General features: G+C 41.2%; 1 protein-coding gene across 1 annotated transcript in view; it reads right to left on the reverse strand.

The window, feature by feature from the left end:
- Positions 1–16,004, reverse strand: part of TMED10 (transmembrane p24 trafficking protein 10) — a 41,911-nt gene that overhangs the window by 14,187 nt on the left and 11,720 nt on the right. Inside the window, exons 2-3 of the mRNA XM_019427194.2 lie at positions 8,173–8,284; positions 3,177–3,250 (exon numbers count right to left, since the gene is read on the reverse strand). Coding sequence (XP_019282739.1) covers positions 3,177–3,250; positions 8,173–8,284 — 186 coding nt within the window. The remainder of the gene's footprint in view (positions 1–3,176; positions 3,251–8,172; positions 8,285–16,004) is intronic.

A 16,004-nucleotide genomic window follows, 5' to 3' on the forward strand; every position in this document is an offset into this window, starting at 1 on the left:
AGCCCAAAGCTGCGAGGGAAAGATGTTCTGCGTGTGAAAAAAAACTAAAGAAATGTGCCACTTCCCCAAAGCTAAACACTTATGCCAACAGGCCCAAATCCTCTGGAGATAAAAGCTCTCCATTACCTCAAGGGCCTGAAATTAAATGCCTCAAAACCTCTACATATGCTCAATGCTCTCTGGTAATTAACCAGAGAACAAGTGCTTCTATTATTCATGTTCTTGTCACAGGCATTTGCCGAGAGACAAGTAACAGCTATTTCTAAGCAAGATTCAAGGGAACCTAGCCATTGACTGAGAAAAGGGCTAGTCTTTGGCCTGTGTCATAACCACTTCTCCTCCTCTCAGTTTGGTTTGCTTTTTTTGGTGGTGGGGGGGTAGGGTGGGGGGGTGGTAAGATCACCGAAGAAAGTAGTAATAAGAGTTACTTGGTTAAGAAACAGAATTTAGAGCTGTGTTGTAACCATGTGCGTAATGAAATGCTTAGGACATGCCAGGCTTCCAAAGCAGGAAGCAGGCAAAGGAAGTGCTGCGGTTTCCTTTCGGGTAGGGATTCCCCTCTTGGGTTAAGCAAAAGGTCAGGAAAGATAAAGGCCCTTCCCCAATGTCAACAAAGTCCAAGGATGGTTGAAATTCCAGGAGGAATAGGAGTTCCAAAATGTCCTGTTACAGTGATATCCACATCATTTTACATATATGTAAACTCACAAATAATAGTCTCTGTTTTAGAGGGGGAAATGATGTCCAACGTCTCCAAATGCCCTATTATTTAATGTATACCACTTAATGACAGCCATCATATTAGGAGGAAAAGTTACAACAGGTAAAATTGTACACAGTAGGAATTTAAAGGAACCTGGCTCAGAGAACGGTCTGCAGTTGAGGATAGTGAGGCAGTAATCAAAAACTGAAAATCATTTTACCTGTTCTTCCACTTCATAATAACTGCAACAGCATTTTTCTTTTATACCTTATAACACCATTTTAACACACAGTATCATATTTAAACATAATTAAGATTCTTCTGAACCCTCAAAGTTTAAAAGGATTTTTTCAACTTACTCTTCAGTTCACCAAATAAAGAGGCTCTCTTGCTTTATTTCTTTAAACTAGGTTAGGGGTGCCTGGGTGGCTCAAGTTGGTTGAGCGTCCGACTTTGGCTCAGGTCATGATCTCACAGTCTGTGAGTTTGAGCCCCGCGTTGGGCTCTGTGCTGACAGCTTGGAGCCTGGAGCCTGCTTGGGATTGTGTGTCTCCCTCCCTCACTGCCCCTCCCCCGCTCAAGCTCCATCTCTTAAAAATGAATAAATGTTTAAAAAAGACAACAACTTTATGGGGCGTCTGGGTGGCTCAGTCAGTTGAGCGTCCGACTTCGGCTCAGGTCATGATCTCGTAGTCCGTGAGTTCGAGCCCCGCGTCAGGCTCTGTGCTGACAGCTCAGAGCCTGAAGCCTATTTCAGATTCTGTGTCTCCTTCTCTCTGACCGCCCCCCATTCATGCTCTGTCTCTGTCTCAAAAATAAATAAACGTTAAAAAAACAAACAACTTTAAACTAGTTTAGACATGGTAACAAGCAAATTAATGTCTCTGCTGGGAATGGTCTTCCATTCACCACTGCATCACTGCTCCCGTTTATCACCTACACATAACTCAGCCTGGTTTTGTTCAATTGGACATCTGAACTAGGAAAAAGAGGAAAGACCTGAAGAGCTGCAGCTGTTGTACTACTCCTTCCTGTTGCAGAGCCAGCCAGTCACTTCCAACCTGATTCCATTCCAGGATATTTCGCTTCCAGGTCCTGGCCAAAGGCAGAGCAACTTCTCTAGCTCCATCAGTCCTAGAATATTCTCTTAAATACACTTTTCTTTGTTAATATTGAGTCTACAGTCTTTAAAACCAATTTATTTCCTGTACCCCACCTCTTCTTCATGCCCTCAGTAAAAAGACTCTGATTTGGGTAAAAATACTCTTATATAGTCCACTATATAAGTCCACTTATATAGTCCTCTCCACTCTTATATAGTCCTTGAGGTTTTTAAAAGGTGCTCTTCACTTAAAGAACCATTCTGTGCTATCATAATAGATGAAAAAGCTCAGTTCCCTTACCTTTATTCTATGCACACCCCCACCTCCATACCACCCAAATAAATGCCAGTTTTTATTCCTTATAATACTACCTGTCAGCAAAAATATTTATTCGTTATCAAGCTCTCCAGTCTACTGTTTTTCCTTCCATCGTGCTCCTTTTCATAAAAGACTGAAATTGTGTTATTAACTATAAGCTACTTTTGATTACGGTGTTTCTCAAAGTCAGCACGGTTGTTCGTGTCTAAATAGCACTGAATCCATGTCCTAGATATATACATATATATATATGTACATACACACACACACACACACACACACACACACACACACACACACATACATACATAGAGCTGTCCATCTGGAGTAAAATCCTCAGGAATTAAAAACACATTGCTTTTCTTAATCTTGAACATATAAATGAAATCTGTAATTTTAATAATTACAAATATAGGGGCGCCTGGGTGGTTCAATTGGTTAAGCATCCTGCTCACGTCGGGCCCTGTGGTGACGGCACGGAGTCAGCTTGGGATTCTCTCTCTGCCCCTCCTCTGCTCGCTCTCTCCCAAAATAAAAAATAAATGACAGGGGCACGGTTGGTTAGGTATCTAGCTCTTGGTTTTGGCTCAAGTCATGATGTCACAGGTTTGTGAGTCTGAGCTCCGTGTCAGGGTCTGTACTAACAGCGTGGAGCCCGCTTGGGTCTCGGTCTCTCTCTCTCTCCCCGTCTCTCTTGCCCCTCCCCGGCTCTTGCCCTCTCTCTCTCAAAATAAATAAACTTAAAAAAAAATTACAGCTATACCTCTGGGTTTCTGTCTCAAGAGTGCTAATGGCATACGCTTGAGTGTTTTATCACGTCAACATTTCTATGGGATAGCTGGTTCAGTCATTTGGCTGATGGCACAGCCATAATTACCGTTCAAGGCTGTTAATACAACTTCTCGCATCAGTAAGACTGTAGCTGGATGTCACATGATTGATGAGAAAACAAAAGCCTTCTGGGCAAAGCACAGCCGGTCGGCCTGACTAGGTCACAGAAACCTCACAGCCAGCACGCTACTGCCTCCTCTGGCTGTTCCAGCAGGACGTACCTCTTCGTAATTTTTCGCCTCCACTCCGTGCTTCATGTCTAGAATCACGAGCTGGTCAGGTATCCGCCCTGTTCCTGAGAGAGAAATCAAAAGCTTCATTGTGTAGAATATTTAAAATTCCGGGAAGTCACCCACCCCCCTCCCTCTCTCTAACCCCTACCCTCTCAATAGAGGGAAACAGCCGCGACTCCTCCCCCTACTCAGCTGCAGAAAATTCCTGGCTCTGGCTAAAATCACAAGCATTCCAGACAAAGCCTCGATCTGTGCGCGGTGGCGGAAAGCAGTGAGAATATGCTGCTGGCAAACATCTCTGAGCAGGCAGGACATAAGCCACTGCAGCTGGCACTACAGAGGAATAGGAGAGCAGAAGGGACAACATACGGACTTTACCAGATTAGGAAATAAAACTCAAGTCAAAAAGTATAAAATTGAGTAGCCAATAGGTAGCGGGCACCAACTCAGACTGAAAAGGACACTTCCACATCTGAAAAGGCCTGTCAATTTTTGGAAAAAAAAAAAAAAAAGATTAATGGGTATACGCTAAGCTTGAATTTACTTAATATAAACATGAGTACTGAAAACAACACAGGATCTAGCTAATATTCCACATTAATTCGAACATTTTGGTCAATGGAAGGCCACTTCAGTAGGCTAATAAAATGTTATATAGGACGCACAAAACACTTAGAAGAGCCCAAGAAAAATACTTGTAAATAAGAGTACAATTCTCAGGGATGCTTCTTAGAGAAATGTCTGTTTGGCATAGCAGGGCCAACAGAACTATGCTCATATTAGAAAAAGTAAACTGATTCAGCTTGATCAAAAAGGAATTTAAACTTAAATCATCAGGTAGGAGAGAGGAAAAGACTCAGAGTCGCAGGAAACTGCTCGGCCCCAATCCCCTGGAATTCATCAATTCACCAAATTATTTATAAAATAAGAAGCTGCCTGCATGAAATTAGGAGTTTAGGGAAACAATGCCACTTAAGCATCGGGGTTCTTGAGACTATAAGCCAGAGAGAATGGTACTGTACCCTCTGCTGCCTGAACACTGGAGGTTTCTGATATGGACAAAAGTCAACTCAATAACTACTCAGTAAGAACTCACTAGGTGCTAGAACTGTACTGAATTACAATCTCTGCCTTCAAGTAATTCCATGGGAATCTAAGACATATATATGCATAACAACTACAGTGAAAATGCAAAGCAGTATAAAACTTGAAGAAAAAAAAAAAAACAGTTCAGGGGCACCTGGGTGGCTTAGTCAGTTAAGCATCTGACTCTTGACTTCAGCTCAGGTCATGATCTCACAGTTTGTGAGATCGAGCCCTGTGTCAGCTCTGCACTGACAGCACAGAGCCTGCTTGGGATTCTCTCTCTCCCTCTCTCTGCTCCCCAACCCCCCCCACATGCACACATTCTCTCAATAATAAATACATTAAAAAGACAAAAAAAGCCAAAAAACCCAGTTCAGATAGTCTCAGCTATGAAATAAAGGTTAGAGAAGGGAAGGCAATAGTTGTGGACAGACTTCACTAAAGAGAAAGCACCTGAAGGCAAGGACAGAGTACTCTAGGCAGAGGGCAAAGTATGGGCAAAGGTTCAGATACTGAAATGAGTATGGCAGGTTTAAAAGACAGTAAAGAAGTTCTTTTGGATAGATTAGAAAGATCACTTGAAAGCCAGAGAAATAAGACTACATAGGTAGGACTAATAAGAAACTAAGACAAGTCACAGATGCCTTTTGAGCATTAAACCAGTAAGTTTCCAAGACAAAACAGTGGCACCCAGAGAGGTATAGATCTCTTTCCCCAAATCCCATGTATAATCCTGATCATAACATTGGCCCATAAGAGATGCAGTGCAGATTTTTGATTCTCCTTCCTCATTTAAAAAGTTATGTAACTGAATCAGCTCACAACCCCACCTGGTCCAAATGATCAAGATACTCTCTTCCTAACAGACTCTTTCCACCACCTCTCTGTTGCCACAGCACAGCATTAAGCATTATTCAAACACAAGTGAAACCACAAAACCACAGACCTCTGGCTGTTCTCAGTCCAGACCATATAGTCTCTTGTAGAGACCAGCCAACTTATCCCCGTAGCTGACATCGTGGCCCTAAAGGGTCCCCTTTGTAAAAAGAAAACAAAATAAAACAAAACAAAGAACAAGAACAAAACCTTCTCTGCATTTCTCTGTCAAATGGAGAATCTTTTTTTTTAACTTACTTTTTTTTTTCCAATGTTTATTTATTTTGAGAGAGAGTGCAAGAGAGAGCATGAGTGGAGGAGGGGCAGAGAGAGAGAGGAGGGGAGAGAGAGGATCCCAAGCAGGCTCCAAGCTGTCAGAATAGAACCCGAGGCAGGGCTCGATCCCACAAACCGTGAGATCATGACCTGAGCAGAAACCAAGAGTTGGTTGCCTAACCGACTGAGCCACCCAGGTGCCCCCAAATGAACAATCTTTTAAAAGGGGCTCCAAAGACTACAAGTTATCACATTGCCATATCAAAACAAATGAAACTGGAAACTGAGTGGGGACTATACTGTGTATGTGTATACATTTATGCATATATATATACATAATTTTTATGAAAAAAATGTTTTAATGCTTATTTTTTGAGAGAGGGACAGAGTACAAGTGGGGGAGGGGCAGAGAGAGAGCGAGACAGAGCATCTGAATAGGTTCCAGGCTCTGAGCTGCCAGCACAGAGCCTGATGCAGGGCTTGAACTCACAAACCGAACTGTGAGACCATGACCTAAGCTGAAGTTGGGCGCTTGACCTACTGAGCCACCCAGGTGCCTCATACATATATATTTTAAAAACTAGTTCCTGGACATCTATATGCACAGCATCAGCACATAAAACACTCAGAATAAAAGATAAGTTCTACCTTCAAAGAGTTGAAAATTGGAAATGTAAGACAGACATACAGGAGACATTTAAATAACACAAAGCTGTGTGATGTATATATTCATACATATTCAAAAATGCCTAAATGATCTCATCAGTGAGTGATATACTATTTAGAGGAAGCCACATTAACCTCCTTGCTGTTTCTGAGGTATGCTAAGCATCTCAAGGCATTTGGCTCTTTCTACAAAGTCCTCATTACTACCTGATTTATATTTACTTGTTTATTGTCTATTTGCGTCAATGAAAATGTAAGCTCCATGAGAACAGAACTGGTTTTATTCACTGCTGTATCCCCAACATTTGAAACAGCGCTTGGCATGTAAGGGCACTTAATAAATGATGTGTTAGATGAATCAATCGATTGAGAAACTGAGCAGGCTAGAATGGTTGAGGGAGGTAAGCTAAGGTAAACTCATGCTTTTATTGGAAGAGAGCATTCCAGCAAATGAATGTACGTGATGTGTTTAGAGGGCAGAGCAAACTAGACCTGCTGGGACTGATGAGCAGCGGAAGACAAGGCTAGGGCAAGAATATAAAGACTATTGAATGCCAGGATGCCTAAAATCTCTTCTAGCTCAAAAATTCTGATTCTGGGTTTCACTCTATAGCATAGGAACATTACTACCACTATAGAGCAGGGACAGCTTTTGAAAAAGGACTGACATGATGAAATATGTGTTTTAGGAGACAAATCTGGTAACAGTATTTGGATATATTAAGAGCAGGGGTATCTGAAGCCTAATGACACAATCCAGGATCTAAAAGATTAGAGTTCAGATTGTGTGGTGACAGACACAGAAGATATTTTGAAAGAAGTATAAGCAGAACTCAATGATAGGCTGACAAAGGAAAAAATAATTTCCAAATGTGAGCCCAAGTAACTGGAAGGGTAGTGGGAACGGTGGTAAGCGAGAGGAATTCATTTGGAAGAGAGGCTCATGAATATGGCCTCTAGACGTCTTAGACATCTTGGTTTTGAGATAAGGGTGGCAAAACTATGTGGAAATGTCTAGAATACTGTTGAGACATCCTGGAACTGGCACAGCTAGGAGCAGACAGAAGGATATCACTCATGAAATCACCATTAAAATCCTTTAATTTTTAATCTATTATTCCATTTACTTCAGGCAAACTCCCTTAGCTTTTAGGGTAAATTGACCAACTTTAGATCAAGGGAATCAATTCTTGGTTAATTGTCAAAAGCAGGTAGTTGATCTGCCACTCCCGGGAATCTACTGCCACTCTTGGCAAAGGAGCTTGCTCTTCTAGGATCATTTGTTCTGAATATTCTACAAATGTAAAACTGCCAGGAGTCTTTTTGTTACTATACAGAGAAAGCCTGAGAATAAAATTAAATGGAGGCAAGGAAAGGAAGCACTAAGAGAGAGGTGGAATTCCAATGACACTGTTAAAACTCCCAAGAACCAGCTGTGCCTGAGGTCAGCACCATACTGCAGACTTCCCAGTTCAGAGAGTCAAGGCAGCTTGAGTTTTGTTTTTATGTCCTGTCACCCCAAAGGGTCCCAATTAATGTAACAAATACAAATGCATACAGCTTTTAGAATCTAGAGTCCTTGAAGCTAACAAATGCAGAGTGAAAAGGAATTTGCCTTTTATTTTAACCCATTACGGAGCCCAGAAGCCATCACGTAATTAGTCTAAAAGGTACTAAGGATAGGATCTTGGCCTTGAGATGCACAGAAGAATCCATAGCAAGATAGAACTAGGGAAGTGCTCTTGAGACCAAAAATATTTCTAACTTTGCTATATATTGTCAGACAGACCTTATTTCTAATCCCTTAGAAAATGTGTCACTAGCATATAAATGTACTATTTTCTAGCATCTCTACGAAATTCAACTCTATCATTCAAACCAAATGTCACATCATTCAAGAAATGCCTACTCCACGACATGAAGAACTCGGCTGATTAGCCAACTTTCACTTATATGTGTGAAAGACATATATAAGCAAATGTAGTTTCCATTTCCTCTTCCTGCTGGCCCAGGAGAGAAAGTTCATGCTCTAATTTGAGAGAAGACACTTAACTCAGGGAAAAACACTCTGATTACTTACCCTTGCTCTCAAAACACACTTCAAACATGTCATAATCTTCAGTGGTAAAGGCAAATTTCCCCTTGGTTGCATCTTCCTTGGAGTACAGAATATGGCCAGCAGAATCTGTGATCTAAAAGAAAAAGCAAGTAAGAAGAGGAAGAAAATAACACTGGGGACGAGAACTTACAGAAACCGGAGAAATGGAAAGAAACATTGTCTATAAAAGACAGTTGACGGGGCGCCTGGGTGGCTCAGTCAGTTGAGCGCCCGACTTCGGCTCAGGTCATGATCTCACAGCTCGTGAGTTCGAGCTCCGTGTCGGGCTCTGTGCTGACAGCTCAGAGCCTGGGGCCTGCTTCGGATTCTGTGCCTCCCTCTCCCTCTGCCCCAACCCACTCGCATTCTGTCTCTGTCTCTTTCAAAAATAAATAAACATTAAAAAAAAAAATTAAAAAAAAAAAAAAAAAGACAGTTGCTATTTCCCATTATGATGACTATATTCACTCCATTCCTAAAGACAGGAACTGGATTAGAAGATGAAACCCAGGGGCGCCTCGGTAGCTCAGTGAGCTAAGTGTCCACTTCTTGCTTTTGGCTCAGGTCACGATGTCATGGTTTTGTGGGTTTGAGCTCCACATGGGGCTCTGCGCTGGCAGTGCAGAACCTGCTTGGGATTCTCTCTCCCCCTCTCTCTCTGCCCCTTCCCCACTCACACTGTCTCTGTCTCTCTCAAAATAAACAAACTTACAAAAAAAAAAAAAAAAAGAAGATGAAACCCAAACATAGCAAATTTTATTCATTCAAACAGTATCCACACTGACGGCTAAAACATGTTGCTGCTATAGAATGTCTTACCATACCCTAGGGCACCTGGGTGCCTCAGTTGGTTAAGCATCCGACTCTTGATTTTGGCTCACGTCATGATCTCAACGGTTCATGATACTGAGCCCACAGTGGGCTCCTCTCTGTCTACCCCCTACCCCCACCTGCACATTCTCTCTCAAAATAAATAAACTTAAAAAAAAAAAAGTCTTACCAAACCTAAAAGCTGATACAGTTGATACAGATTGGGTTTATCAGCAAAAGTTCACCTTATAAAATGTATACCAGTATCATTATCTAGAAAGGGATATGTCACAAAAACAAAGCAGACAATTACCAAAAGAATACACTACAAAAGCCATATAAGAACACATCTCTTCTGTAAAACAAACTCTGATGGAGTGGCGGTAGGAGCAGAGAATGGAAATGGGACACTGATGCAAAAAGAGAAGGAAAAAAGGCACACATAGAGAAGAAAACATTAAAAAAAAATTGAAATGAGGGCTTAATAAAAGGTTTTAGGGCACATCTTCTCAATTCCCTAAGAATTAACAGTAGTAATATTAATCAAGTATCTTCTGCCATGAATGAGGTTGATCATTAATTTGTCAATGCTTAGATCTGCACTGGTCATTCGGGATACAGGGATGGGATGTGTAAGACAGTTCTTATCTTCAAAGGGCTTAAAAGTCTAAATGAGGAGATGAGTAAGAAATGAGACTTCACTATAATGTGAAAACTGCACTACTAGAGGTAAGTACACGTGCCAAAGGATATTGAGGTTCAGGGAATATACTGTAGAGACATGTGAGCTAAGTCCCATAGGATAAGCTGCAATTAAGGGGAAGATGGGGAGTGGGGTGCCTGGGTGGTTCAGTCGGTTAAGCATCCGACTTGGGCTCAGGTCATGATCTCATGGTTTGTGAGTTTGATCCCTGCGTTAGGCTCTGTACTGACAGCTCAGAGCCGGGAGCCTGCTTCAGATTCTACATCTCCCTCTCTCTGCCCCTCCTCTGCTCATGCTATCTCTCTTTCTCTCAAAAATAAACAAACATGAAAAAAAAATTTTTGTTAAAAAGGGAAAAATAGGGGTGTAAGAACATTCAGGGTAGAAGAAATAGCAAATATGAAGACCTGAAAAAAAAAATATATATAGTACCATCATAATACTAATAACTAGTATTTACTAAGCACTTATTAAATTTTGAGTACTATGCTAAGTGCTTTATATGCATTTTAAATTTAATCTTTATTATAACACTATAGATAAGAACTATTATTTCTCTCATGCTCAATAGCAGGAAACCAAGGCACAGAGAGGTTAAGTGGCTGGAGAGGTACTGGCCAGATCAGGCAGAAATGCAACACCAGGGGCACCGGGGTGGCTCAGGCAGTTAAGCGTCGGATTCTTGGTTTTGGCTCAGGTCATGATCTCATGGTTGGGGAGTTTGAGCCATGCAGAGCCCGCCTGGGATTCTCTCTCCCCCTCTCTCTGCCCCTCCCCAACTTGCGCAGATGCACTCTCTCTCTCAAAATAATTATAAACTTAAAAAAAAAAAAAAAGAAATGCAACACCATGCTAAGGAGTTTAAACTTCATTTGTACAAAGTGGAAAGGCAATGAAGAATTTGAAACAGGAGAGTGATATGATTCAGTTTGCAATTTAGAAAGATGAACCTGGTAATACCGTGAAGACAGACTCAAGAGGGACAGTGCTAGAGATAAGAAGATGGGTTAGGACACTATTCCAGCACTCCAGGCTAGGAGTGATGGGGAGAAGGGGATGGATCTGAGGGATTTTAAGGAGGAAGAGGTCATAGGACAAGACCGAAAAAGTCAAAGCCTCCCAGGATCAACTGAGCAACCTAAGTGAATTGCACGGGCCAGGGTCAGTCCACAAGGTGGTAGACAATTTGGCAAGACGAGAAGATACACCGGTCTCAAGGGAGAAACCAATGACTGCCATGTCATGCTGGGTTTTCAGATCATTCAAGTTTTCAAAAGAAGCTAGACATTTTAACTTTTAGTTGACATCTCCTAAATTTTAAATCCTCACAGCCAATCCCAACATATGAAAAACTATGTCAAGGCCAAACAAAAGAGGTCTAGGGAACCAAGTTCTTCTGGGCCAACAATTTCTGACCTCTGCATTCGACAAGAAAAAAGGCGGCTAAAATCACATGAAAGCATTGCTGGGCAGCATGGAGGTCTCAGCTGAGATCATGGGCCATGGATTTCTAAGTGGCAACACTTAGCAACCAGGATGTAGGAACAAAGAAAAGTAGTAAGTGATCTAGGCTTGAGGTACTGCAACTGCTTTTGGAAGCATACAGGGATTAAGGAATTATGCTATAAACTTTATACATAATATTTATTAAATCTTCACAACAATCCCAGAGAGGCCCGTCTTATTATCCCCATTTTAATGACAAGGAAACCCAGTAGCCTGTTTATCACAGTTAATAAATTCTGTACGTGCATTTGAAGTAGTGGAAAATCCATGTTCTTCCTCCATTCCATGTTGCTTCCCCACAAAAGGAACGTGTGAAAGAATGGAATGCACAGATGATAAGAAAGACTAAGAAACAGAATGTGATAGATTCTCTGGGTCTGTGCAAATCAGAATGTGTAAGAGTCCTCTCAAGTGAGCACTGCACTGTTCAGTCTGCGTTCTTCATCTTGGAGGGACTAGCAGGCAGCTGCAAGGTAGAGGTCCTGAAGCAGCAATAACTATATAATCTGCAAGGAGAAGGGAACACTTAGCCCTGAAGATTCCTAAAAGCCTCTTGTTCATGTGATACTTTTTCTCAATCAGCTAAAAGAAAAGGCTTAAGAAAAGACTACTTTAGAACCTTGAATACACACGTATTATAGGGCAAAAAGGTCTGGGAACTATTCAACTCCCAAAGTAATGTGTAGTCACCAATGTGACAGCAATGTGTTATTCTCCCTTTCTTCAGGATGTCACCCATTAGGCACTCATATGTCCCTGCTCCCTAGCTCCCAAAGGCACAATGACAATACTTTTAAGAGCAAGGAGGAAGTTCAGAAAGAATGACTGCAGGAATAACAGATTTTCACATTCCAAGCTGATTAAAAAACTCTAACTTAGTTTGGCTCCTATGAATAAAGTTGCAGAAAATGTGGAACTTTTCTAAGGCTTACTTGGATAAAAACAAGCTTCCAGATTTGCTTACACTAGTTTAATTCCTTTTTCTCTTTAAAGATTTTCTTTTACAGGGCACCTGAGTGGCTCAGTCGGTTGAGCATCTGACTTCAGCTCAGGTCACGATCTCATGGTTCGTGAGTTCGAGTCCCGCATCAGGCTCCGTGCTGACAGCTGGGAGCCTGGAGCCTGCTTCGGATTCTGTGCCTCCTTCTCTCTCTGCTCCTCCCTGCTCATGCTCTGTCTCTCTCTCAAAAACAAATAAACATTAAAAAAAATTTTTTTTAAGATTTTATTTTTATGTAATCTCCACACCCAACATGGGGCTCGAAATTACAACCCGGGGATCAAGAGTCGTACATTCTACCGACTGAGCCAGGCAAGCACCCCTAATTTAATTCTTAAGGCAGTAGGAAAGGATTACAGGCTACTAGAAATGTTTAATGTAAATGAAACCAGTAGAGGACAGCAAGGAATAAGCATCAAGAACGCAGCACTGGGGCGCCTGGGTGGCTCAGTCAGTTAAGAATCTGACTTTGGCTCAGGTCATGATCTTGTGGTTTGGGAGTTCAAGGCCATGTCAGGCTTGGTACTGACAGCCCAGAGCCTGGAACCTGCTTAAGATTCTGTGTCTCCCTCTCTCTCTGCCCCTCCCTTGCTCACACTCTGTCTCTCTCAAAAAATAAACATTAAAAAAAAAAAAAAAAAATGCAGGACTGAACAGTCACCACAGATGCCATCATCTCCACAGTCAGGCAAGGAAAGAGGCCAGGTCTTTCCTAGGAAAAACCTAGGAAAAACACTGACCTAGGAAAAACAACCCAATTTAATTGTGCTTGGCTTATGATCTCTTTTATCTCTTAAGATATTAAGAAGGTTTTTCAAAAAAATTTACTAATTTAAGGACAGGAGCTTGAGCTAGGTGATAAAAAGAGTGTAGATTAAGTCATTAGCAAAATCCTTCATCAGGTATTTTGCAAAATGAATTAAGAAGCCTGCCATGTTCTTCTGAAAGACTTTGGTATAATCCATACCTCCAATTGGTACTCGGGAAGGGGTAAACATGGCTTAAGCAGTCCCTTGCTACAATGTGCACTGTACTACAATTATGGTAGAATCACTTGCTTTCATGGTTCTTTCCATGACATCTGAAAATACATTAAAGATTCATCTTCGTGCAAAGACTCAAATGCTTTACAAGAGGCTGAAGGCAAAGGAACCACCACTGCCTACCCCTTTTATCAGTATGAAATGTAATCCCGAAAGTGTGTGATAATGATCACAATTCCCTAAGGGCCTTCACATTTCTATATTCCCTATGACCTTCAGTTGGCACAACTGTAGAAAGGCTGTTTATTCAGATATTTGGAAATCCAAGCAAGCAACATGAGAACTTAACCTCCATGTTAAGTTCTTAAGGACTGCTGGGCATTCTGAGATCCTAGAATTTTTCTGAAAATCAGGCAGTTTCCCATGTAGTTCATAACTTTGCAGCTATTTAGAAGCCACACCATCAATATTAATTAAAAAAAAAAAAGCATATGCACTAACCCCAAAATAATTACATAAATCAGTAGGTAGCTAAGAAATAGAAAACTGAGCCAAGCTCAGTGACTAGCCAGCGCTGGCAAAGCCTAAAACCCTGAAATGATGGTTTTAAATTTCCTCAAATTAAAATGTTCTAATTACAGATCACCTTAAAAAGTCATCTGGTGTCTCAAGAATTGAGAGATTCTACTTTTTTTCCTTAAATTCTACTAAAGTACCTTGGTAATACAATAAATAACAGCCACTTTTACCTCCTGTAACAGCAAGCCCTTAAAAGTTTACTTCCTTTATAATGTTTATTGTAAGATCCTTAATTAAACAAAGGTCATATCAAACCATAAAATTCACCCATATGACATCAAGGAATGGGAAGTAATACAGCTTTGTTCCAGATAACACCTTCTGAATAAAAGCAAACCAAAGTTCACAACTTAGTAAGTAAGGAAAAAGCGTTAATTCTATATGCAGGGTAGCTGATGTCAAGAATATGTAAATGCTCACACTGAAACTGTCAAAATAAGTGAAAATCCAGGTCACCAGGAAAATAAACTCCTTAAGAATTGGATTTTCTTGGACCATCCCAGGCAGTAGCCGGAAAACAGGTTCTTGAGCAGGTCCTGCTCCTGGAGCGTGCTCCCATTGCTTCCATGAAACGTTCAAGATAATATGCTGCCTACTTGAAAAGGATCTTTAGAAAGCTTAGGCCCATACCCTAGGCAAATAAAGCAATTAGGAATAAAAGAAATTAGAAGTCACCTGCAGGAAGAAACAAATAGGCACTATCAAGAACCTGAATCCAGCAAATGATATGTACACAATAAATTTGGCTCTAAGTTTTCTGGAAGCCAAGATTAAAAGACTATAAGAGAACCAAGTTAGGTTACACATCATTTGTTTTCTGATGATAGATAATTTTCCTGGAACCAGACATGAAGAACAATTTATCAGGAAGGTCCTTGCAAAAGGACAGTGACCAATATCACTCTCCAATTTCAACCATAAACTTGCTAAAGATACAAATACAGTTCGAATAAGTACTTTTAGTGCTCCTCTATAATGATGTGCCTGACCTAATGCAAAGGTGGGACCCGAAGGACCTAGACGACAGCTCCTGTGCCAGGGTTCTCTGCCCAGCCCACCCCCCTCTTACTGCTCACAGAATTCCCAGACTTACTCTAAAAGTTGCAAGAAGACTGGAACTACTTTTGGCCACTTGCTGAAACCACAATAGTGTTTAAAAAAAAAAAAAAAAAAAAAGCCAGGAAGAGAGGTCTTAAAAATAATACTACCTACCCAGATCTTGGTTTCTAATACCATTCATTCTCCAATAAAAGGAAGCAGGGATTCTCCTAGAAATGGCTGATCCCGGATGGGGGCAGAAAGTTATACAAGATGAGTCTGTAGCACTTTGTAGTGCCAGAAAGTAAGAAGTCTCAAAAACAGAACAAAACAAAACAGAAAATAAGAAGGAGGGTATGTTAAAGGGCCACGGGAGCCAAATGAAAGAGCTCCCAGCAGCCCAAACTGAAACAATGTGAGCAACAAAATAAAGTAGTATTGGACTGTAACCCAAAGTATAAATATTCATGAATCCATACTGATATAAAGTATTCAACAGAGACAAATCTCCCAGGCAGAAGACTCAATTTATGTAGAAAACAGCACCCTCAAGAAGACGGAGCAGACCTCCCCACTCCTTAAGCTTGGGCTGCAGCGTGGGCTGCCTATAGGGACTTCCTTCCAAACAGCACACCAAGGAACGGGAGAGAAAAAGTAACTTTATAGTAGAGAAACCTGACAATAACACTACCTCAGCCAGATGACCAAGATCAACAGCAACAGTGATAAATCATGCAGATAGCATGCTCCCTTAACATGATGTAATGAAAATGGTCCGTTACCTCTGTGGGCTTCCTCCCCAAAACCCATACTCCCAGCTTTATCATAAAGAAAACATGATCAGACAAATCCCAAGGGGGGCGGGGGGGGGGGGGGGGCATCCTGCAAAATACCTGACCAACACTCCTTTAAACTCACAAGATCTTCAAAAACAAAGTCTGAGAAAGTGTCATGATCTAAAGGAACCCAATGTAAATGTAAAAGATCTTAGATGGGATCCTGGAGCCAAAAAAAGGACATTAGGTGAAAACTAAAGAAATCTGAATAAAGTATGGACGTTAGTCAATAATAACATCTTAATACTCTGAAACTGTTCTAAAATTAAAAGTTTGTGAAGCACCTGGCTGCCTCAGTCGGAAGAGCATGCGACTCTTGATCGCAGGGTGGTGAGTTCAAGCCCCATGTGAGGTATAGA

The sequence above is a fragment of the Panthera pardus genome, unplaced genomic scaffold (genome assembly GCF_024362965.1).
Source record: "Panthera pardus isolate Hobbes unplaced genomic scaffold, ASM2436296v1 HiC_scaffold_24, whole genome shotgun sequence".
Taxonomy (NCBI): domain Eukaryota; kingdom Metazoa; phylum Chordata; class Mammalia; order Carnivora; family Felidae; genus Panthera; species Panthera pardus.